General features: G+C 48.8%; 1 protein-coding gene across 1 annotated transcript in view; it reads left to right on the forward strand.

The window, feature by feature from the left end:
• The first annotated feature begins 14,492 nt into the window (after positions 1–14,492).
• SH3TC2 (SH3 domain and tetratricopeptide repeats 2) overlaps positions 14,493–23,121 on the forward strand; it is a 45,142-nt gene continuing 36,513 nt past the window's right edge. Inside the window, exon 1 of the mRNA XM_054568210.1 lies at positions 14,493–14,612. Within this exon, the coding sequence (XP_054424185.1) occupies positions 14,561–14,612 (52 nt within the window). The 5' untranslated portion in view covers positions 14,493–14,560. The remainder of the gene's footprint in view (positions 14,613–23,121) is intronic.

Raw genomic sequence — 23,121 nt, forward strand, 5'->3', positions numbered from 1 at the left:
TAAAGAGCTAGTCCTGGGTAAGAGCAAAGAAGCAGTCCGAAGTGTGAGCGCTCCAGACCCCGGGCGCCGCAGCTTTGGGAAGGAGATGGGGAATTGTCTGCACAGTGGCTCAGGCTGCAGGGTTTGTCTGCGGAGGCGCTGGGGCCCGTGCTGTGTGCAGCCTTGTGCTGCTGTGGAGGGAAATGGCTCGCTGCCTTCTCCAGGGAGAGCAGCTTATCAATTACCTAAATCAACTAAGTTAATTTATTCCATTTCAGCTGCTCGGTCATAGCGGGCACACTCTCACCCTGAGGAACAGCAGCCCCTGTATCGCCCTGGCGGCATGAGACCTTTTCCTTACTTCCACAGTACCGTCTCTTGTCCTACACCCCGTCAGCTGTGGGGCCTGAGAGGTCGCACACTGGGTAGGGAAGGGGAAAGTGAGCAGGAGACGGGGCGGGGGGTGGGGGAGGAGAGGAGGGGGGAAGTGGCTCCATGCCTCCCCACAAAGCACTTTCTAGGTTACAGACACCCTGAGACACAGCAGTCAGGAAAACCCCACAAGCATCTGGGCACAAGCCGCAGCCAGCGTGTGGAAAGCCCCGGGGAGCATTCCCGTGTGCTGTGCTGGCAGTTGGCCACTGGGTGTCACCATAAGCCCATGTTTGCCCACAGGTTTCCGCAGGTGGTCCAACCTTGGCTGAAGTCCCCATCTCCTTCCCGCCGGTTCCCTCACTGTCTGGGATATGTCCCTTGGAAGGCTTTACTGACCAAGAGTGAAGTCATCCCAGAAGCAGACCTGATCTGCACCCGGGAAAGGCGCCCTTTGTCATGGAAGAAGCAGGGGCCAGCATCAGTAACTAATTCCACAGCAGAAGCTTGAGGACAAGCTCTTAATACACAGAGATATTTCATTAAGTTTACCATTCAGCACTATTTCATTCTTTCTATAGGTTCTGTTTTTTATTTTTTAAATTTATGTTCTTAATTTTTATCTATTTCTTTCATTCTATAAACTCGAACATTTAGATGAAATAGAAATTAAACTCAGAAAGGATTAGGAGAAAAACCTGGACAAAGCCTTTAAAGAGATACAAATCATCTTTTAAAAAAATCTATGATTTTTACTTTCACTTCTTCTTAACTTGGCCTGCTTTTTAAATCTGAATATCAATGCCTTCAATCAGTCACCTCCGTGTGAACACTGACTCCCGGTTTCTCCTTCTGGAAGCTCCGTTGGTTTGTGTAGAGGCATCTGTCTTCCATCTTGGCTAATTCCTTCATAGCTTCTGCCTCGTTCCCTACACCACACTTTGTGTGATTTCTTCAGCTCTGTGTACAGGTTCAGTTGGTTTTTCTTTCCCCTCTGCTGTGTTGAGTCTTTTGTTTAACCAGTCCAGCAAGCCCTTAACTACAATGCCTTTGTTTTCTTTTTTGTTTATCTTTAGGAGTTTTATCTGGTTATTTATCAAATTTGTCCATAATGCTCTCGTCCTTCGTTATGGTTCTTAATTAAAATTCTCTTAAGTCACTTTATCTTGCTTGTTCTAGTTTTACTTCATTTTCAGTTCTTTCATTTCCCATTTTCTCCAGGCAAATTCACCGGCTGGTGGCATCTGCCAGTTTTCTCTCTCAGTAATTAATTCTGTTGTGTGATTTGTATCTCTTTAACTATATACTATTCTGACTACTTCTTAGCATTTTTTTTAAAGGGTCTTCTCATGAGCCCCACACTGTGCAAATGCCCTTATAGAGGAGTGTGATTGTGTCTGTTGCCTTCCTAGAGAATCAACGTCACTGCCTCCCCTGAGGGGGATTCCTGCGGCGCGTGCAGGAAATTCAGGTGCTGAACCTTCTCCAGCAGCAGGCCTGGGTGTTCAAATGCTGCACGCAAGGCCTCATATGCACAGCCTCTTCCGAGTGTCCTTGGAAGGCGGAAGGAAGCTTCCTAATTCTTTTTTGATAGAACAAGCAGCACTTGCAGGCCTTAGGTTTTATGCAGGAAGCAAATTTCCCGCGCCCCTGCCTCACAGAGGCCCACGGTCATCCCTAGCCGTGGAGCGGGCGCTAGAGGGCCAGCCCCAGCTCCGAGGACCCGTGTTCCTGCTGGAACCTGCAGTGTCCCGTGGCACCTGCTCCCACTCACCGGCAGAACTTTGATTTCCGCACTTGTTTCTGGACCCCAGGGGTTACCTGTTCTTTCTTTAAATCTAAATATGTATTAAAATATTTATGTTTGTCACATTTTATCCTACCTTGGCCTGGAGTGGTTCAGTTTATCTTCTAGTTTTCTTATCGGAGGTTTTCAAACGGGGTCACCTGAGATGCGGGAGAGAAGGCGAGGTGACGGGGCTCCTGGCCCCGCCCCCGCGGTAAACCTGCCCTCTGCCCCATCGCACCCTTCTGTGCGGCCAGGACTTCCTCCTTCTGCGCCTGTGTCGCCATCTGTAAACGGGACCAATGACAGTGCTGCCTCCCAGGGCTGATTGAGGGTTAAATGAGAGAATGTGCACAAAGCACCCAGGTCAGTGCCTGGTTCAAAATAGACACTCAATAAGTGACCCTTGTGAATTATTGAACTCCATGCTACATTTATTTTTAAAAATGGTTCAGAATGGGGGCTTTCAGAACTCTCTAGATACTGTGTACTTTCTAAAAGAACTTATAGTTAGAGAAATTCTATGTCAATTGTACAGTAGGAAAGTTAGTTTTAGCCAAGCTTGGCTTATCCCGAGCAGGGTGGGCATAAAGATCTCTATTGTTTATGATGCTTTTCTTCCAGCCCCTGACATTCCTTCAACCCCCCTTCCCATCCCTTAGCAATTCCACTCTCTTCTTAACGACTCACAAAGGACTTGTTGTCACAGTTGTGCAAGCTGCCTTCTGACCGGAGCCAGCCTTGCTTCGTGATTTCTCCATGTTGTGTCACCTGCCCCTCTGTCCCTCCATGCTTTGCTGAAACCTCCTAACGATACAGGAACTTTATTCCGTGGTCCCCCTCTCACTGTTACATCTGTGGTGACCTCTTCTGCATTTCCCATGATGACAGGGACCATGCAGTCTCCATGCAGGAGAGGATGCGGTTAAGGGAAGGGCTTTGTTTGGTTTCATGAGAGAAGATGCTACGGGGAGGGGATGTCCAGTCCGAATTTGCTCAGCCTGGTTCCACACCGATGAGCCGGTGGCAGCTCTTCTTCCTTGGGAGTGTGGCTGCATGATGAACCAATGAGATGACAGCCAGGATGCGGCCGTGGGCAACGAGGGTCGAGGGTCTCCTACCACATCCGGGCTGAAGCGGCAGGTGTGCGGTTGTGCACTGACTCTGTACGCTCCCGCCGTCTTCTGAAGGCGTGTAAGGACTCGGATAAAAGTGCTTTCTGTTGATTTCAGGTTGAGATCAATTTTCCTTTGTATGACCAAAGGTTTTCCCCTTTTGTGTGGACTCAGTTTAATGGATACACCCAGTGCCTCCAGGCACCTCGCAATTAACAAAATCCTTCCAGGGGATATTTCCCATTTTCCCCTCACAACCAGCTGGAAAGCCGACAAGGCAGGGGTTGCACTCCCTCTTGAGAGCTGATGAGCCCTGCCCTTGGACCAGCTGCTCAGCCTCTTGGCTGGACACTGAGGGAGAGGCAGCCGCGGGCTTGAATGTGGGGCCCCTCACCTTTCTGTGTCTAGGATCCTTGTCACCTTGTTCAGCTCAATGCAGAGGAATTAGGCTCTTAGGAGAGACACGGAACCCTGGGACGTTTAAAAGCCCCACATAACTTCCATTGGGAAAACAATCTTCTTTTCCCTGCACAATTATGAGGACATGAAGAAAGGGGCCAATAGAAATAAAATGCTACACCCAGGAGGATGTCCACAACAATCGGTGGCGCTGGGGATGTGCAAGAGGAAGCCTGGTGTGGGATCAGCTGGAAAAGTCGTCAGAATGCTAGGGCCTTGGCTCATTCCTCTGCGGGGAATGGCATCGAGAGCTGAGGCGCGGAGGATTCCTTTGTTTAGAAGTTTGTTTTGAACTCTGTTTAGATTCCAGGAAGGAAGATGAACGACTCTCACCCAGAAACAGGAAAACGTTTCTTGACGTTGGAAAACCACGTGGCAAAACTCGTTCTGCCTTTGTCACGGGGAAGAAGGAGACGTCTGCAGGCCAGCTGCACCTGCGGCACCGCCTCACCCTGCTCGTCGCCCTGCTGGGCTGCGACCTGAGCCACCCTCACCAGGGCTCTCCTCTCTCTGGGAGCCCCCCCTTGTGTTGCTTAAAGATGGAGTCACAGGTCAAGTTCAACAGCCAAGTCAGAGCTGTCATTCTCACACTGGGGGCAATGCTGGCACCGAGCTTGAAGCAGTATAATTACATAGATACAAATTCATGTATGTAATATGACCCTTTTAATAAAAGTAGTTACTGTTGTTCTTATGGAAAATAATACAATCCTTAATAAATAATAATACAAGAATATACTGTGTTTCACATACTCACAACTGGAAACCTACTTTTGCCCACCTCTGCATATATGTATACATAATTCATGTAATATAATACATATGCACATACATACACATGTATATATGTAACATTTTTCTTACAGAAATGAGGTCACATATATGTGTGTCTGGAATGCAGTCAAATTGCCTGTGGTTGCCTTCACAGGGGGTGAACTTTGGTTAGGGGTGAAGCGCTTTGACAGCTTGCATTTTTATTCAGTATATGGCTAGAACTTTATGCATATATTCCTACTATAATGGCACAGTTTTAAGCAGAATACCTGGCTTTCCTGAGGGGCAGTGCTTCCCTCTCTACCCTCCCCTTCGCCCTCCACCATTATGGACCCCGGCCCTGAAACTGCCCCCGCACCCTCCACCTTGCAGCTCGTCCACTCCCTGAATCCTCCCGGATCTGCTGCACATTCTTCTTCTGACCTCGAGTCAGGACCCGCCCCTCTCCTCGCAGCCTTCCCCGCCCCACCCCACCTGCTGGCCTCCGCATCTAGCTTGACTCTGAGGTCTTCCGTTTTGGTGCCTCTCTCAGCAGCCCCCTGGGTTCTCTCATTCTGGGGTCTCCCTGCCCCACTTGCTTTGTGAGCTCTGAACTGTCAGCTGTCCTGCTCCATCCAGGCTCCTGAAGAAAGACACAAACTCCCGTGGCTGGGCCCTTGCAAACTCCTACCAGCCAGCCCCGCCGGGCTTTCACTGTCTCCTGGGGTGTTCTTATTCTTCTCTGACTGGCTTCTCATTATGCTGCCCTTGTGTTCCCCTTTCCCCACTTCTCCCTGTTTATATTGTAGCCGTTGCCCGTGAACTGCCCCAAATGCCTATCCTCTTCCTCCATACCCTCAACGCTTTCACGCATCAAGCTCGAAAGCCCATCTCAGAAGAACCTTGTTTCTGAGACATGCACTCTGTGTACACCCCCAATTCCATCTCCGTTTTCCTCACTCTGGACTCCTCTCTATCAGCATTCTCCTCTCTTGCATCTTTAGTCTATTCCGCCCTAGTTCATATTGGTGTGACCCAGAGCTCTATCCTGGCCTTAGCCCGATTTAATAGTTTCTTTTCCCCCAATGACAGGAAATCGATGGCACGCTTGGAGTCTGCCTGGACTCCCGCCTAGCATGACTGGCCCACCCCTTGCCCCAGTGGCTGGAAGCTTTCAAGGTTGACAGCTCTCAGCCAAATCCTCCTCTGGGACTCGCCTGGGACTGAAGAGCGCTATCCCCAAGTCACGCTCCCTTCCGGGCCAGTCGGCCCTCAATGACTGGTCATTACAGAGAGGTAAGCAGTTCCATGACTGGCTGTTCCCTGAGGCCCCTAGGCCAGGACAGCTCCGGAGGGCCATGCCTACTCCTGAACTCCCTGCAGGAACCAGCCGAGGACTGCCCTGGGTCCGCACGGCAGCCCGCTCCTCCCCCGCCCGCTCCTGCTTCCCTCACTCCCCCGCTGAAGGGATCCTGTGAGCATGTCCCGTCAGCCTCCTGCTTGCAAATCCTGATCTCAGGGTCTGCTTCTCGGGAACTGACCTGCTTCAGCACGCTTTTCAAATTTGGGGAGAATTCTTGAACGTGGATGAGAAAGATCAATCAATATTCAGATTGAGTCCATCTGCTTGGAATATAGAGCCCAGTCTGAGAGGATAAAGCTCCTTGGATCAATGTAAACCTTTGGATTATGTAGCTTAAAAAAAAAAATTCAATTGCATAAATACAAGATGGGAGAGATTTTGGCAAACATTTGTTTGAAAAAGAACCAAGGGATTCCTTAATTTTCCAGTTCATTCATTAGCTCCCCTAGGAGCACCCATGACCGTGGCAGGCACTGTGCTGCTTGGGCAGCAGGGGCGGGGCAGCAGGCACATAAGGAGAAGGGCGGTGAACAAACACTTACGATGGCAATCTGTGAAGTAAATAAACAGGGGGCAGGATTAGGGAATAAAGGGCGGACCTCTCAGAAGGGGGCACGTGGAAAGTAAGACTGATGAGAGATCTGCACCATTTTTCATGGGACAAATGTTTGGGTGCCGTCAGAGGTTGGGAATTCAGAGGTCCTGTGCCCACACACGGTCACTGGAGGCCTCCAGAGGTTGAAGGAATGGCTGACGGGGGCGTTGCTGATGGCTGCAATGCTCGAAGTGTGGTTCCAGGTCCAGCCCCAGGCACCCCCGGCAAGCTCCCATGAGAGCCTCTCGTTCCTAATCCTAGACCCAGGATGGGATCTGCGTCTAACTGGTTCCCAAAAGTACTTGTTTCCTGTGGCTGCTGTAACAAATGACAAGCTTATTGGCTTAAAGCAACACCAATGTATTATTTTAAAGTTCTGGGTGTCAGAAGTCTGAAGTGGTTCTTACTGGGCCGAGGGCAAGGCACTGGCTTGGCTGCGTGCCTTTGGGCAATCCTAGGGCAGAATCTGTTCCTCGCTTTCTCTGACTTTTAGAGGCTTCCCACATGCCTTGGCTCATGGCTCCCTCTTCCATCGAAAGCCAACATTGTAGTGGCATCTTCAAACCTCTCCTCTGATGCTGACCTCTGCCGCTAGCTTAGCCATCACATCTTCTGACTTGGACCCTCCTACTTCCTGTTTATAGGACCCTTGTGTTACATCTGGCTAATCCTCCAATCTTCCCTTCTTAAATTTCTTAATTGAATGAGCAAAGTCCCCTTAGCCACCTTAGGTAACATGTTCACAGGCTCTGGGGATAAGCATATACTTGGGGGCCATGTTTTGCGCCCCCCACCCCCACCAGGTCACCCACATCTGTACTACAGTTTGAAAAGCCCTGGCCCCTGGTATTTAAATGGCTTTTCTTTCCTGCTTTCCCCAGATGACCATGTATTGTTGAACCCTCTTAAACGCCTGTCTGGTAATCTTGTTTTGCTTGTTTGCTTGACCCCTGCACGTATGTGGTTATGTGTAGTTTAAAATAATCCTGATTTCTATTCTTAGACAACTGTTGCCTGAAGAAGGAGCTGAGTGAGGGCTGGGGTGCTGTGTATGCATCTGGTTCCGGTCCTCCTGGATGTTTTCAGCGGTGAAAGCTATTGTATGTGCTGACGCAGGCTTGAATGTTCAAGAAAATCCACCCTTGCCAATTACTAGCAAATAGGACCTTAGGGAAGTCACCTGACTGCTCTCAGACCACCTTTTCATCACTTACTAAATGGCAGGGCCGCCCCCTATGGCACAGGTATGGTATGAGGACATAGTGAGATGAAGGATTTCATCCATCAGGAGCTCCTGTATAATTCTAAGTAGTTATTTCATTATTTGTGGACGCTGAACCTTGAAGAATGAAAGGGAACCTCTCAAATTCTTTTCCCTGAGATGGACTGTCCCCGCATGTGCTGCCCCCTCGTGGTTAAGGCTCTTAATTACCTTCGGTATGGATCTGAAGATTAAGAAAGGGGTGCGGAGCATTCAGACCCCTGAAATCTACACCTGGGCCTGTCCGCCATCCCTGTGCAGGAAGCCGCTGGGCCATTATTTGCAGCAATCTGTAGGCATGTTAGAGTCGCCTGGAATGAGTCTGAAAGCAAACCTCCAAGGAGTCTGCCTCCGGAGGTTCTGGTTCACTGGGGCCAAGCGACATCTAGGCGTCTGAATAAATCTCTCCAAGTGACCGGAATGTGAGCCGTCTCCTGACTCAGCAGGCTGATGTAAGCTGGGGATCTATTACGAGAAGTACAGTAAGTGGGACAGAGGAGGGGACAGTGCTTCAGAGCTGTGAACGAAGTACTGAGCTGCACTGGACATTGGATGGAGACCTGGGCACCCACCTCCAGAGGGACTTGGACAAACTCTTCACAGGCGCGAGACCCAGATGGCGTGGGACTCAAAGCTGCACTACTAAGGAGGAGCCGAAGGCCCTGCAGGGGAAGTGGCTGGCTTGCCCCAGGTTGCCCTGTGAAAGTTATCAGTGGAAACACCTAGAAAAGAAGAGAGAGAGACACACTTCCTTTTGCTCTAAACTGATTTATTTGATCACAAAGCCAAATACTATACCAGTAAAACAGTTAAGCATGAGATTTCATCCTTCTTCCTTAAGTAAACAGCTTGCGAAATTCCTGTCTCCCAAACGGTCAACCAGCTGAGGAGTAAGGGCAGACACGCGGTGTGGGTGGTGTAGGCTGGATGCCTTTGCCCGAGGTCTCCTAAAGGAACCTCTCTAATGATCGCTGAGGACGCGTGGGTCTGGTTTTACTGGGATGCGCTTCCCTGTAGGCTTTCTGCTTGGAGCTGAGGTTTGGTCTCTGTCACAGTTGCAGACACAGTCTGCTTGCCCTGGGATCCCCCTTCCCCCTTGGAGCCCTGCAAGCTCCAGATGCCTCTAGAAGTGTCGTGGAGCAGCGAATGCACACCTGCACACGTGCACACATGCATGCACACTGATAAGATTTGCATAAGAGGAAAACAAACACCTATAAAAACTTTTAAATTGAAACCTATATAATTTTATTAACCAATGTCACCCCAATAAATTCAATTATAAACATTTTGAAAGCCTTTTAAAGCATTTATAATATTTTAAATATTTAAAAATCTTCACAACCATTTTGTGAAGTAGAACTCTTTGTTGTCTTCATGCAATTGTTATTATTGTTACTTACAAAGGAGGAAATATGTGTAACAGCATGCAACTTGAAAATGGAAGAACTAGGATTTGAACTCTGTCTTTCTAATCACAAATCAATGGCCAAACTGACCGAGAGGTAGAAGCACACCAGAGTGCTGGTAAGATTTCTGTTACCTGACTGGCCAACAGCTAGTTTTGCTGATTCTTTTGCCTGGAGAAAAAGGAAGATGAACCCAAGGACTGGGCGGTGCCAGGGTGGGAAAGGGTGTGTCCTTCTGTGTAATTCATGAAACATTCTAGCTGGAGAACTTGCTCTAACACAGAAGTACAGAACATAAAAGGACATCACGTCCCTTTCCCCTCCCCACGCCAAGCCCCTCCCTCACCTGCAGGAGCTCAGGGTGTTGTCTGCTCTGCCCTCTGCTGATCCCCTTGCCCCGCCCAGCGCTGGAGGCCCAGAGAGGCACTCGACGTGTGGAGTGAAGAAATGGGTCGCCGTCATCAAGCTGATGTGATCTTTTCCCTACACATTCAAAGCCATACGTGTGGTTTAATTTTGTACAAAAATGTGACCATACTGTCTGTACTGTATGCAAGCTTCTTTAGATTTTGCTTCATAATATGTCTTAGAGACCCTTCCTTGACTCTCTGTCTAGACCTGCTTCATTCTTTGTCACGGCTGATTAAATACACCGTCATGCCTCGACCCTTCTCGTATTGACGGGCATTTAAGTTCCCCCCTTTCCCACTATTCTCTGCCAAGCTGCCTGCCCGGCTGCGAGGAAGGACCAACCGCTGAGGCGGACCCCTCGGGTGGGTAGAAGGGCCCCTCCAGCCTGTCCCGTCCACTGGGTCGGATGCCTGACAACCTGAATTTCCCAGAAAGATCAGCTGGGCTGAGGGAAATTCCTCTCCCTGCGAGTGGTGGGGAGAGTCAGTCCGGGCGTGCACCCTGCACTTGGTGTGCCCGCACACACGCACACGTGCGCACGCACACACCCCACCCCCGCTTCTCCTCAGGGAGCCGGCTTGAAGAACCCGAGCTGATTCGTGTTAGCACGTGTTGTGGAAGCACGCCGACCTGCGGCCTGAGGTTTGAGTTCTAATACAGGCTTTGGCACAAAATTGCCTGAAAGTGTCGAGCAAATGTTTTCATGTTCAGGAGCCTCCATTTCTTTATCTTTAAAATGGGTTGGGACAGGAGCAAGGCGTAGGGGAACAAACACATCACCAGTTAAGGACACATTCCCTGCTGACCTTCCAGGCTGAGGCTGTAGTTGCCTGCTCTTGACCCCGGGTTTGCTGTGGGAGCCAAGAACGGGAAATGGGTGTTTCGGAAAGAGCAGTCAGCTCTTCAGGTGAGGTCAGAGCCTCACTTGGTGATTTCTTCCTGGTTCAGCAGGTCAGCAGCCCCACCCCCTCCCCGGAGCTGCTGGGCCAGTTTCTCTGCTGACCCTTGGCGAGGGCGCGTGTCCCCTCCCTTGCAGGAGGCAGTCTGGGGAACACCTTGCCCGCCCGTAGCCTGGTCACCTTCTGGTGGCTGCTGTGCCCCTCCGCCCCAGACACGGGATGGGTCTTCCTGACAGGGCGCCAGCACTGACCAGTGGTGGGGACCAGGGCCCTGGAGTCGCACTGCCCTGACTACGCCATGTCAGCTGAGTGAGCTGGGGCCAGTCACCAGGCTGGGTTTCCTTGTCTTTAAGTAAGTGGGTGCAGATTAAATGTGGACTTTTCACATGATCATATAATGAAGACTCAGTAAGCATTATTATTATTATTATTTTATTATTAATGCTTGATGAAAAATGGACACATAATGGATGGACCAGAAGCTAAGAGTTCCGCTTCTGCCACTGGCTCCATCCCACATCGTTCTACAGCTCATGCAGATGGAATGACTTTTCCCTAAACTTGTCTCCAGTGCCATCATAGCATCTTTGCCAACGGCTTTTCCTCGATCTGGGATGCCCTTCTCACCTGCCTGTCAAAATTCCGTGCTTCAAGACCCCCTCCCAGTCACATGCCACCTCCTCCATGAAGATTTCTTTGCTTTGCCCTTGGGGGTGCACTAACTTTCTCCTCATGTTGCCAATATTGTCTCTGTATGCTGATGCTCCCCAAGTTTATGTCTCCGATGGAGGATGAATAGCGACTTGTTTTCTCATCTCTCACAGGGTCTACATTTGTTTTCTAGGGGTGCCCTTACAAAGCACCACAAACCGGGCAGCTTAGCACAACAGAAACTTACTGTGTCATAATCCTGGAGGCTCCAGGTGCAAAATGCAGGTGCGTCTGTGCGGCCATGCCCCCTATGATGCGAAGGCAGCAGCCTGCCTTGCCTCTTCCTCGCCTCTGGGGGTTCGCAGGCAGTCTCCGGCTTGCAGCCAGCCGCTCTAACCTCTCTCCCTTCATTGTCGGATGGGCTTCTCTTGTGTGCCTTTATCTCTTCACAGGGTGGAGGTTTGTTGTTTTTTTTTTAGAAATAAGGACACAAGTCATACTGGTTTAGAGGCCTACCCTACTCCAGTATGAACTCATTTTTAACTTAAATAATTATATACAACAATTCTGTTTTCAAATAAAGTCACATTCAGAGGCACTGGGTATTAAGTTTTCAATATGTTATTTTCGGGGGGCACAATTCCACCCATAACACGGTCTCTCAGTTTTTCTCTTGAATTATAATACCCAAGAACATACCTTATTATCCCAAGAAGATTGTAAATTTTTCCAAGGAAAACAATCCAGTTTTATACCTGAAGGGGCAAACAGGCTGCTCTTCAGCTGAATCTGGCCGAGGCATCTTTGTCTGCCCTGAAGTATTGGCTCAGCATAGTGCTTGGAAAGATATACGGAATTAGTTAAAAAATGTCTGGTTTCCATGACAGATCAAACTGTCTAGTCACAGACCAGGAAACAGAATATTCTAGCATGTTCCTCATTGCCTGAAGCCTAGCAGGGGCTTCTCTTCAGGCTTGGCAGTGGCCCCCCTGCACCACGGAAACAGAATATATTCTATTGGTTCCGCTTCTCTGGGGAATCTTGATTAATATGCTCTTCATTGAAAAATATGTCAAATACCTAAGCCGCTCTCACCACTCCCACTAACGTCGCTCTTGCCCAAGCGGTCATCCTCTCTCTCCTGGATGTTACACGTGCTGCACACCTGGAACCCCAGGTGCAGCCTATTATCCAAGGAGCAGCCAGGGTGACCCTTTAAAACCCCAAGACAATCATGTGACTCCCCCATTTAGTGTCCTTCACTGGCTCCCACCTCACTCAGAGTAAACGCTAAAGTCCTACACAACCTGACCTCCTGCTGCTTTCTCTGACTTCATCTCTATACTATGTCCTGCCTGCCTAGATTGCAATCACGTGTGCTTTTCCTTAATACGCCATGCGTGTTCCAGCCCCAGGCCTTGCTGTGTGGCCTTCTAGATGACCTTCATACCTTCGCCCCCTGACCAAGTGCCTGTGTCTGCCTCAGGGCCTTTGGACATGCTGCCTGTCTATCCGAAAAGCTCTTTGTTCTGGTTAATTCATCTGAGCTACCCAGAGCAGAATGGCACTAGTTTCTTGTATCTCAAGAGAAGCAATGACTTTATCCAGAATGGACTATTCATTTCAGATTTGACAAAATGTGTGTCTCAGTCAATTGGTTCAGGGTGTCATCTATGACAGAAGACCTTCCATTGTTTGGTTTGTATCATTTATAATCTCTGATCTCCGTTACTGTGCCTGTATAAGAAAGGTGTGCAGGCAAGTAAGGGAGAAGTGATAAGTCTGAGATTCGCTGTCATGTGCAAGTTAGGCCACAGTTGCTCTTCTCTGTCTGATTCTCACATCCCTCCCCAAGTTTCAAGGGGCTGCTTTCTAAAGAAACCCTTGGCCTTTTATCTTGGGCCCAAGAAAACATCCTAATTCATACTTAAAATGCCATGCTTTGGTGAGGGGAAAGGCATGGGACACGTTATGGGAAGTGGACACTTTAAACATCCTGCCTGGTGGCACTCTGCTCAGAGACCCCGTGCCCCGTGTACTCCCCGCCCCCGCCCCAGTCTAATCCTCCCTCAGTGCATTCGTGGAAACAGCCTGTGACCAGAAAAGTGAAGCCGCTGGCCTGCCCTGAGTTGGGCATTCATAGAGGGTGGGGCCTGAGACAAGCTACACACGCCTCTTCACTGGCTCCCTCACTGGGGCCTGCATCGCGGGGTTTAGATGAAGCAGTGCCTGCCGAGCGCCTGCTCTGCAGCAACGTGGAGCCAGGGTGAGTCAGGCCTGAAACCAGAGCCAGACTTCAGCCACAAATCATGGTCGAGACGCTGATTCCCGGGGTTGAGCTCGTGCATGTGGTGGATACTCCTGACCACTCCAGTGAGACCGACTCCTGGGTCATCCTTTCCATTGTCACCCCAGTGCTCCTTCCAGAATTTAACTTGACCTGGCCACCTCCCTCCTTCAAATGCTTGTGAGAGTGACCCCAAGTCCATCCTCTGGGCGGTCAGGACCCTGCTTTCTCTCGGCCCACTCCTCCTCTCTCTTTGGACCACTCACCACTGACCTTTGCTCTTGGCATTAAACAAACATTAAGTAATGAGTGATCCTTGAGTGTGGTTGCTAGATCACCTGTGCCGCTGTCTAACCTGGTTGGCATTCAGCCGTGTTTTCTCCATTTCCTTTGGGCGATGTTGTGGGAGGTTTTCTGAGGTTCAGCCACACTGAGTAAACTGCATTCCCCTGCTCTGCTGACTTTCCAAAATGGAAGAGAGGTTGGTCTGTGTGATCCCTATTTTTTGTACATACTCATAGCCTTAACATACCTGGTCCTCCACCCTCTCACCTGTGAGATGCTGGGCCACATCAGGCGATTCCCCGGAATCTTTCTGACCCAGACCTTGGGAGCCAGGGCTGGGGCGTGGCACCGTCACCAGCAGGCGGTTGGCTCATTGATGCTACTGGGGTTGAGGTGAGAGGCTGCGCCCGCAGCTCCCGCTTCGGCTTCATGCTGATAGCCAAGGGTGGTGTTTGCAGAGAGAGGCTGGGTGGGGAATCCCTTTCCCGAGGCAGGCACGTCGGCAGGCCAGGGCAGTCGGGGAGGGAGCGCGAACAGCGGCCTGCCTCCTGGGGTGCTCTCTGACCTCCTCCTCCGCCCCGGCCGCCCCCACAGGAACCAAACTGTGTATCTCAATCTTAGAATGCCAGGAATGTGCCACAGCCTGCTAGGCATGAAGCAATCTGCGGAGAGGCAGGGAGGAGCTCTGCTCCCAGGCAGAGGCCTGGCGGTGCAAGGGCAGCGGGGCCTGAGGGACGGGCAGCCCCTCCCATCCTCCCTGGGCCTCCTGCTGCAGCCAGGATATCAAAGGCTGCATTGTGCATTGAGCCGGGGCCTTGGTCCCTCGTGTGCCGGGGTGGAGGCGGGAGGAGGAACACCGTGGGGAGGCCGTCCCCTCCCCGTGCTCTTCTGGCTGGTGTTCCCAGGGTCCTCGGCCCGGGGAGGATGGTGAACACATGGGTGGCTGCTTCTGCATCCCCAGGGAGCCGACTCTGTCCTGGGGCTCAGGTGAGTTTCCTGGGGGGCACTGGCCTGCGTCTTGGCCGAGGTGGTTGGCCTAGTGAAAACTCAAGGGCCTGCTGGGTTGGGGAAGCTGCTCTTCCAAAGATGGGGAGACGGTTCTGCCTTCTGGCTACCCGCTCCCTCCCGCTGTCAGTGTGCGCCATTCTGGTCTGTGGAAAGGGCGCAAAGCCTGGGAAGCATCTACTGTTCCTGAAGAGAGGGGCCGCGGGCTGGCTCTGCGCGGAGCCAGTGCTGTTCTTGGCTGCCACTCTCAGGGTGTGACTAAGCCCTTCCTTCCTTTCTTCCCAAGATTCTCTATGTCAGGAAAAGAGCTCAGGCTGTGAGTTCCTCTGGGGCCCATGGGTGGTCAGAAACTTGGCCTCTGTCCCGCAAACGCTGTGTTTGTCAGGGTTGCTGTTACTGAAGAAAAACAGGCAGTTTCCTGCCTCCTACCTGTTACAGTGCGCTGTATTGTTTTGATATGTCAAGTTGAGGCTGCAGAGAATTGTTGCTTTAAGAAATTGTCATGTCACTGAGACTTGACATTGGGCGACCAACCACCCCAGTTTGCCTGGGATGAGGGGTTTCCCCGGATGCAGTCAATGCTGAGATCGGGACGGTCCCAGGAGAACCGGGATGGTGGGCCACCCTCACGCAAGCTCCTTGCTCCTCTTCAGAGCGGGGCCAGGGTGAGGCCCTGTGTTCTCACAAGAGGCATTTATCAGGATGAGTGACGGCTTCAGGGGTGGGGTGATTGAATTGGGGGAGGACCAGCGGGGAGCTGGATGAGCTTCCCACAGGAAACCATTCCTAGCCCTGGTCAGGAAACCGTTTCTCCCTGGAGCGCCACCACGGTTCCAGGAGAGCCCCATGACAAGGCTTTCTAGTCCATGACAGACCATTTCCCCCGGGAGTCTTGTTGCTTGGGCTCGGCAGTGTCAAAGTGAACGGCAAGCAGCTGCGTTCTGCTTCCTTTGCTTGAAGCTCTAGCCTAGGCCCTTGGCACCTCCAGCAGGGAGAGGCCCCCAGGCGAAGGCCACCCCAGACTGAGAAAGTATAAGCAAACCTGCAAACAATGCCACCGAGGCAGGCGTCGTCACCGTTGATCACCTGGCCTCTGAGGCCAGAATGCCTGGGTGTGATCTTGGTTCTTTGACTTGCATTGAGTAATTTACTTGACCTTTCTGTGTTTCAGCTTTCTCGTCTGTAGATTTTATGATATAATTGTGTCTTCTAGGGTTGAGGTGGGGATTAAGACTACATGTGAAACACTTGAAACAACCTGGTGCACAGTTAACCTAAGCACAATAACTGCTAACCACATTAATTACAGTTCCATCACCCTAGCACATCACACCCCCCAGGCCTCAGCTTGCTCATCTGTAAAATGCGGGAGCTGTAAACTCAGCCTGTGGAGGTTTCTCGGGACCTCTGCCCCTGCTCCCTGACCTCCAGCTTTAGACGGAGCAGCCGTCCTTCAGAAGTTTGACATCTTGTCCTTCAGTCCAAGATTTCACGTAAAAGCATTCTGCAGCTCAAACAAATAAACAAACCAATATTGAAGAAAACATCCTCAAAGTTCTTCAATACTACCATTCAGTTATTTTGTTGGTTTACCTGACTTTGCTACTATTACTCAGTTGGCATCCTGGATTCACTTTTTCACCATGAGTCAGCTTGCTATTTATTTCTGTTAAGGCTTTCTAATGGCATCTTTTCATATTCTTCCCTATCCTTGTCAGAGCCTTTTCCCAGGGTGGTTGATAGGAGTGTTGTAGGTCTGAGGTCAGTTGCTGTAAACGTCCCCTTCTAGGTACCTTTATTTGTCCTAGAAAAATGGAACAAAATATGAGACACATCCTGGAGTGACTTAACAATCGTGTGACTTTGGGCAAGTCTTATGTTCTTTGAACCTGTTGAATAAGCATAAATGCAATAGGAGGCTGTGGCTAGAAGTAAAAGATAAAGATTTATTCAAGGCTCTTAGGGCTTGCAAACTGAAAACATGAGTAGGCAATCCCCAGAGTGGTCTGAAGAAGAAAGAAAAGCTGAGGGTTCTTACAGTAAGGAGTACATTCTTGAGAAGAATCAGTTCTGCATCCTTAGCCTCTGGGTTTGTCACATCCTCTAGATGACCAGGGTCTGGATAATGGGTGTCAGATGGTCTGATATGTGAACATCATCTCCTTAGTCCATCAGGGGTAATCAGAAGGTTATCTGGAGGTTTGATGGATATCCATGTATTGACACAAGGCTGTAAAGTTCAAAGATTTAGGTTCCCAGGCTCATGAAAACAAGAAAATAGTTGTTTCCTCATTCCTCAACCTACTTGATGTTGGTAATTTAGCATCTTGACTCCAGTGACTTCTTTTTATTTCTTCCCTCTATTCCTCAAACCTCAGTTCTCTGGTCTGTAAACTGCATCTCATGGTAGTAACTATTACTTGGAGCGTGTGTGAGGGGTAAGTTAGATAATGCATCTCATGGATATAGCACAGGGCCAGCTTCTGATAGTCCCTCAGTGATTGCGGGCAGTTTTATTGTTAGCCAACACGGAGCACCCCAGCATTCCTTCTTCCTCACTCCTGGCTCCTTTGGAGTAGCTCTGTGGGGGCGTGTCTTCGACTGCTTCTGCCATTGTGTCTGTGTAAGTGGGAGTAATCAGCGAGGATCAGCGGTCCTGGGGGCGAGGGAGGCAGCAAAGGCGAAGGTTCTTGACAGAACGGAACCCTGGACAGCTGCCAGCTGGTTCGCTGCTGTGTGAGGGGATGACTAATGTTGGTTCTGACGACCACAGGCGTGCTACATTCTCATGCATGGAGGCTGTCTGCAACATACGTTCCCTGTGATGTCTCGCATTTGCTCATATAAACCTCCTGATTGCGCTTGGTGAGAGGGTGAGTTTCTAGTCAATTGCCATCAGCTCTGACTTCCTGGGCCCTTCAGTGTTCTTGTCATTGTTTGATAAACTACAGTTGCTCACTTAGGATTACAGAACGAGCCATGTCCAAGTGTGTCAGTCTGAAAGCTTCTAGCACTCTCCCCTTATCTTCAACACATTCTGGAAGAAACGTGGCAGACTTATACTCTTAAACAGTGGATGCGGGAGAGATACACTTGCTTATGTTGATCGTTAGTGTTTGTAACTTCCTTCTTAACCCTTTTGGTAAATATTAGTCATCAGTACAATAATAGGAGACTGAAGGTGAATGCTGACAGTAGTAAATGATGCTTCACGTTTGAACTTCAGGAAACTTGGGAGGCATTTTGAGCATAGTGATAATACAGAGTATTAGAACAATGAGCCCACCATCTAGTTTTAGCAAATTTCTACTTTATGCCATATTAGCTTCAGAACTTCTTCATTTTTCTTACTTTTTGAAAAAAATAAAACATTCCAGATACAATTAGGGTCCCCTGGTAGTTTTTTCCAATCACATCCCCCCTTTTCACTCCCCAAAGCGAATTGCTTTCATGAATTCAGTGGTTTTGTGCTTTTTTTTTTTTTTACATTTTTACATATTCGTTGCAAAAAATGATTTTGAAGATTTAAAAACTTAAACAAAATTACACCATTATGCAACTTGCTTCTCCCTCCTCAACATTTTGCCCTGCGCCCTATCCGATGGGGCTGCAGTGCTAATTCGATCTTTGTACCTGCAAGGACAAGGAGGCTTACGTCATAAAACTGCTGGCTGAATGCTTGTCAGGTCAGGAGGGGGAAAAATGTGAGTGGAGAAAAGAAATCATGCAGGGAAATGTTTACTATTTAGTTTTTTTCTTAAAGTTGAAGGTGAGAGAGGAGAAATGGGAGTGGATTCTCATTCGCAGCGAGTTTCTGTGAGTTGGATGTTTCCTGAATTAGAGACTTTAGACGTCAGATTTCTGAGGCCAAGGTAATGTGGTGGAAAGAGCAAAGTCTGCGCCCATACTCTGTGGTTAACTTTCTGTGGGACCTTGGACAAGTCACTGCTACTCTCTGGACCTCAGGTTCTGAGACAGTAAAATTAGGGGTGAAATTGAGCGACCTTTTCTAACATTCATTTTCTGTAATTATTGTCCAGTTAAAATGGAGCAAAATGTCTGTACAGACACTTTCATTCAGAAAATATGGAATGTCAAATGAGCACATGCTCAGCTTCAGTAGTTTTCAGGGAAATGCACATTGAAACAATGAAAGAAAGCTGTGCACCTATACAATAGCTAAAATGAAAAAGACTAACACTCTCAAGTATTGCTGCGCATGTGGGGCAGCTGGAGTTCTCACACAAAGCTACTGGGATGCAAAATGGTACAGCCACTGTGGAAAGCAGTTTGACAGTTTTTAAATCAATCTCCGTGTTTTCTGAATTAAGTGAGTAACTTTTTCTAACCAAAAATAATAATAAAGAGACCAGCTTCTAGAAAGTAATTTACTGATTCATAAATGACAAATCCGGAGGTTGTTGCTTCAGGCAGGGCTTGATTGAGATATCCAAGTGACGTTTCAGGAAGTTATGTTTTCTGAGCTCTGTTTGTACTGGGTTGGCCTCAGCCTCGGGCAGGCGTCTCTCTGTAGCTGGGCTCCACAGCTCCAGGCTATCACATTCGCAGCTGCAAGTCCAGTGGAAAGAAATCTTTCCTTCTCTAAGAGTGCTGATGAGGGCCCTGCGACCCATTTTCATTGGCGTAACTTTGGTTGTAAGGCAATGGCACAGCATAACTTGATTCGCTTATGCTTGAGTCATGTGACCGCTTCTGCAGCTAGGGATGAATGGAGTCAGCCTCATCTGAACCATAAGACTGGGGTCACATAGGTCACATGGCTAATGAAGAAGCCAGGGTTTGAGTCTGGGACGGTCTGATTGCAGGCTCTTTGTTCCCAGGCACTTCTTTTCCTGCCTCTAGCGTTAGAAAACAAAGGCATGCCCATTACCGGATACCGGGAAAGCAGACCAAAGTATAGGAAAGATCATTAAAAATGACTCAGCAATAGCCACCATGGACCTGTTGGGTTATTCCACTTAATCATTAAAAAAGTCATATGTTTTTCTTAAAGTTCTTTATTCTATGTGATAGTTATTTGTTGCCTTCAACAGTGCCTAGTTCTTTCTCAAGGCCCAGCTCAAGTCTTGAAATTCTTTCGTGTCAAACTATAATTCTGTGTGTGAAAAGCTTGGTAAACTGTAAATCCTGTGCAACTATTAACCACTCTTCCTGTTATGAAACTCATGGTTGTGTTCCGGGTCCCTTATTGTTTCTCAAGGAGCTGGCTTCTGGCTTCTGTGTCCCAAGGCGTCCGGCGCATTGGCCCTGGCTACGAGTCTTGGAGGACAACAGCAATTCCCAAAGCGCTAGCTAAAGTCTCACTTCTCCAGGCTACCCCTAGATATTCCAGGGTAGAGTAAGTGGAGAGAGGTGCCAGGAATGCTTTTAAACTCATCCGTTCATTAAAACTTACCATTCATGCAGAATTGTGCATGAAATTAGATGCATACAAGGTATTGGATTTTCACGAGGTATGTTCATCTACACTGCTTCCTGTGGCAATAGTTCATTTATTCTCATTGCTGCATCGTATTTAATTGCATACACTACCATTCGCTTGTCCAGTCTAGTCTAGTGTAGAGGGACATTTGCATGGCTGCCAGTTTTTGTCTGTTATTGATACTGCTGCTCTGAATATTTTAGTGGATGTACTTTGGTGAACATATGTATGTACTATATTGGATATATACCTAGGGGTGGAATTGCTGAATCTCATGCATATGTATATGTGGGTATGTTCAGCTTAACTGATACTGTCAAATAGTTTTCCAAAGTGAAAATTTTCAAAACTTATTCTCACACTTGCCATATACGGAATATCTGTGTATCCTTACGAACACTTGGCTTTATCTGTTTTTTTTTTTTTTCCATTTAAGCTGGTCTATATAATGGCGTTTCATTGTGATTATAATTTTTATTTCCCTGATGAGCTTGAAAAGGTTTTTATACATTTATTGACCATTTGGATAGTGTCTTTGATAAAATGCCTATTCAGGCCTGTTGCCCATTTTTCTAGAAAGTTGCCTACTTATTAAAGATTTATTAACATTCTTTGTATATCCTGGATTTGAGCTCTTTGATGAATGGATGTATTGTCTATATTTTCTTCTACACTCTCATTTACATTTCACTCTCTTAATTGAGTCTTTTGAGTAACAAAGTTTCTAATGTTAATGTATTCTAGTTTATTCGTTATTTATTTTGTGAGTAGTGCTTTTTCCATCCTATTTAGGAAACCACTGGCTACTCCAAGTCATGCAGATAGTCTATATTTTTCTACATTTTTTTTTTTGGTACAAGTATCTTTTACAAAACAAGCATGTGGTGTGAAAACTCGGCGATTTTCTGCTCTACGCCTCGCACATCTTTACGAGCTGAGCATTCTGCCCTCCGCCTGCCGCCTCCCCCAGTCCAGGGCCACCTGCCTGGACCTCCTTCCTCAAGGTGGACTCACCTCATGGGCCCCCCTTCATCCCCTGGCTGTTGTCCCTTCGCATGCAGCCCTACTCCAGGGACACGCTCTCAGAGCTGGCCGAGGCTGAGTGTGAATGAGTGGCCTGTCAGCGTGGGGACCGCGGTGGCCAGAGAGCGAGCTCCCCACTCAGGGGCCGCGCCCGCTCAGGCTCAGCTGACTGTCGCCACACAGAACGCAGGCCTTGGGCTACTGGTCTTCCCGTCGCTAGGCCAGGCCAAGCATCCGAGTTATGCAAAGTAGCCTGATTGCTAAATGATGTCAGCAATTCAAACTATAAAAATTCACTGTGTGGGGGAAAAAAAGGAAAAAGGAAAAAATGTTTGTGGGTTTTCTACGGCCTATGGCTTCTGGTCTACCAGCGTCCAAACTTCGTCCCAGAGGAGGAAAGCAGGCTGCCGCTCCAGGTGCGACCCCAGGACCCACAGGAGCCTCACCTGGGACCTCATTAGAAATGCAGCACCTCAGGCTTTCGTCGACTGTGGACACAAACTCTTCATTTGATCAATATTCCCAGGTGATTCACACACACACATTAAAGTTTGAGAACTGCCATTGTAGGCACATGGTCCTTACCACTGACTCAAATTAGAAGCATTTGAGGAACTTAAAAAAAAAAATAGCTGTGGCTGGGCTGCTCTACGAACCACATAAATCAGCATTTATGGAGATGCGGCTAGGCACGGGTATTTTTAAAAAGCACACTAGGTGTTTCAAACAGGCAGCCAGTGTTGAGAAGCACTCATTTAGATCAATTCCTCACTTATGGTTGGTAAAAGTGAGATCTCAAAAAATGGACACATGAAATGTCTTGCCCAAGGTCACTTAACTAGTGTACGGGAGAATCTGATTGTGCTCAACCTCAGATCTCCTGATTCCCAAGCCAGTGCCTTTTTGCTACAGTTACTTCTTGTTCCTGGGGGCAGAGCTAGGAAATGGTCCTGTTCAACGAGCGATCATCCCCGCCAGCTTCCCAGCAAAGCCGCTTAGCTTTCAGCACTGAGCTCTGCTGAGACCGAATGAAGAGCCGTGAGGTGAGGAGCCCCTCCTTCTACCCATTCGAGCCGAAATCCATTTCATTCTCCCTGTTCACCACACAAAAAAGTGCTATTTCACCAGGAAGAAACGAAGGGTCCTCCACTCGTATCTCAAAGTCCCACTGCGTGGGCACAGGAGGGGGTCTCACCTCTGTGCAGCAAGATGAGGGTTTGGGCTCTGCGCTCACCAGCAGTGACTGGATGGAGCACGGTCGCTCTGTCACCACGATGTCAGGCTTGGGCGGCATCAACAGCAGCAGGGGCCTAGAATGCGAAGCTGGTGGGCCTGCTGGACTTTGGCCCACTGCCATTGCACAAGTGAAGAAACTGGGAGCATTAAAGGAGGGACTCAAACAGTGCTTGACAAGATGGCTAAGCCCTCTTTTCAGGACCAGGCAATAGAATATTCAGACCCCGTGCTATACATAGTCCTTGAGCAGTGCCACAGCCAAAAGAACAGAGTGACCAGAAGTAACGCGTTAAGGTCTTGAGTTCTCTCGTTGTATTTTGGGGATACTGTGAAGGAGGCCCGCATTCCTTAGCCATACTTGTGAAATTCCCTTTAATTTATAAAAATATCTCCTGCCTCGTGCTCTGCCTCGTGCTTTTTAGCTGTACCCTCTTCTCTTTTCAACCCTCTGCCATCAAAACAGCCTCCTCCCTTACCCTAGCTTGTGCCACAGTCTTCTTTTTTTCCCTTCTCACGCCATTCTACAGCTGCAAAGGCAGAAACATTTTTTGAGAGCTGGGGACGAGAGAGACGTCCCATACAGGATACTATTCATTGGACAGACAGAAGGACAGGCTGGGGACAAGCATACATTTCAGGGCCGTTACAACCACGCTCCAGCCATCTCCCCGCGGAAGCCACTCTCTCTTGTTCCGCTCCAGCACTTGTTGCCCACCTGTTGACCCTCCACATGCTGTAGTCAGATCTATAATGACCTTGTTGGCGCCATGTACCCTCTGCCCCTTCAGC

This window comes from Pteronotus mesoamericanus, unplaced genomic scaffold, assembly GCF_021234165.1.
Source record: "Pteronotus mesoamericanus isolate MK-2021 breed Mesoamerican mustached bat unplaced genomic scaffold, CSHL_Meso_final contig_2, whole genome shotgun sequence".
NCBI classification, from domain to species: Eukaryota; Metazoa; Chordata; class Mammalia; order Chiroptera; family Mormoopidae; genus Pteronotus; species Pteronotus mesoamericanus.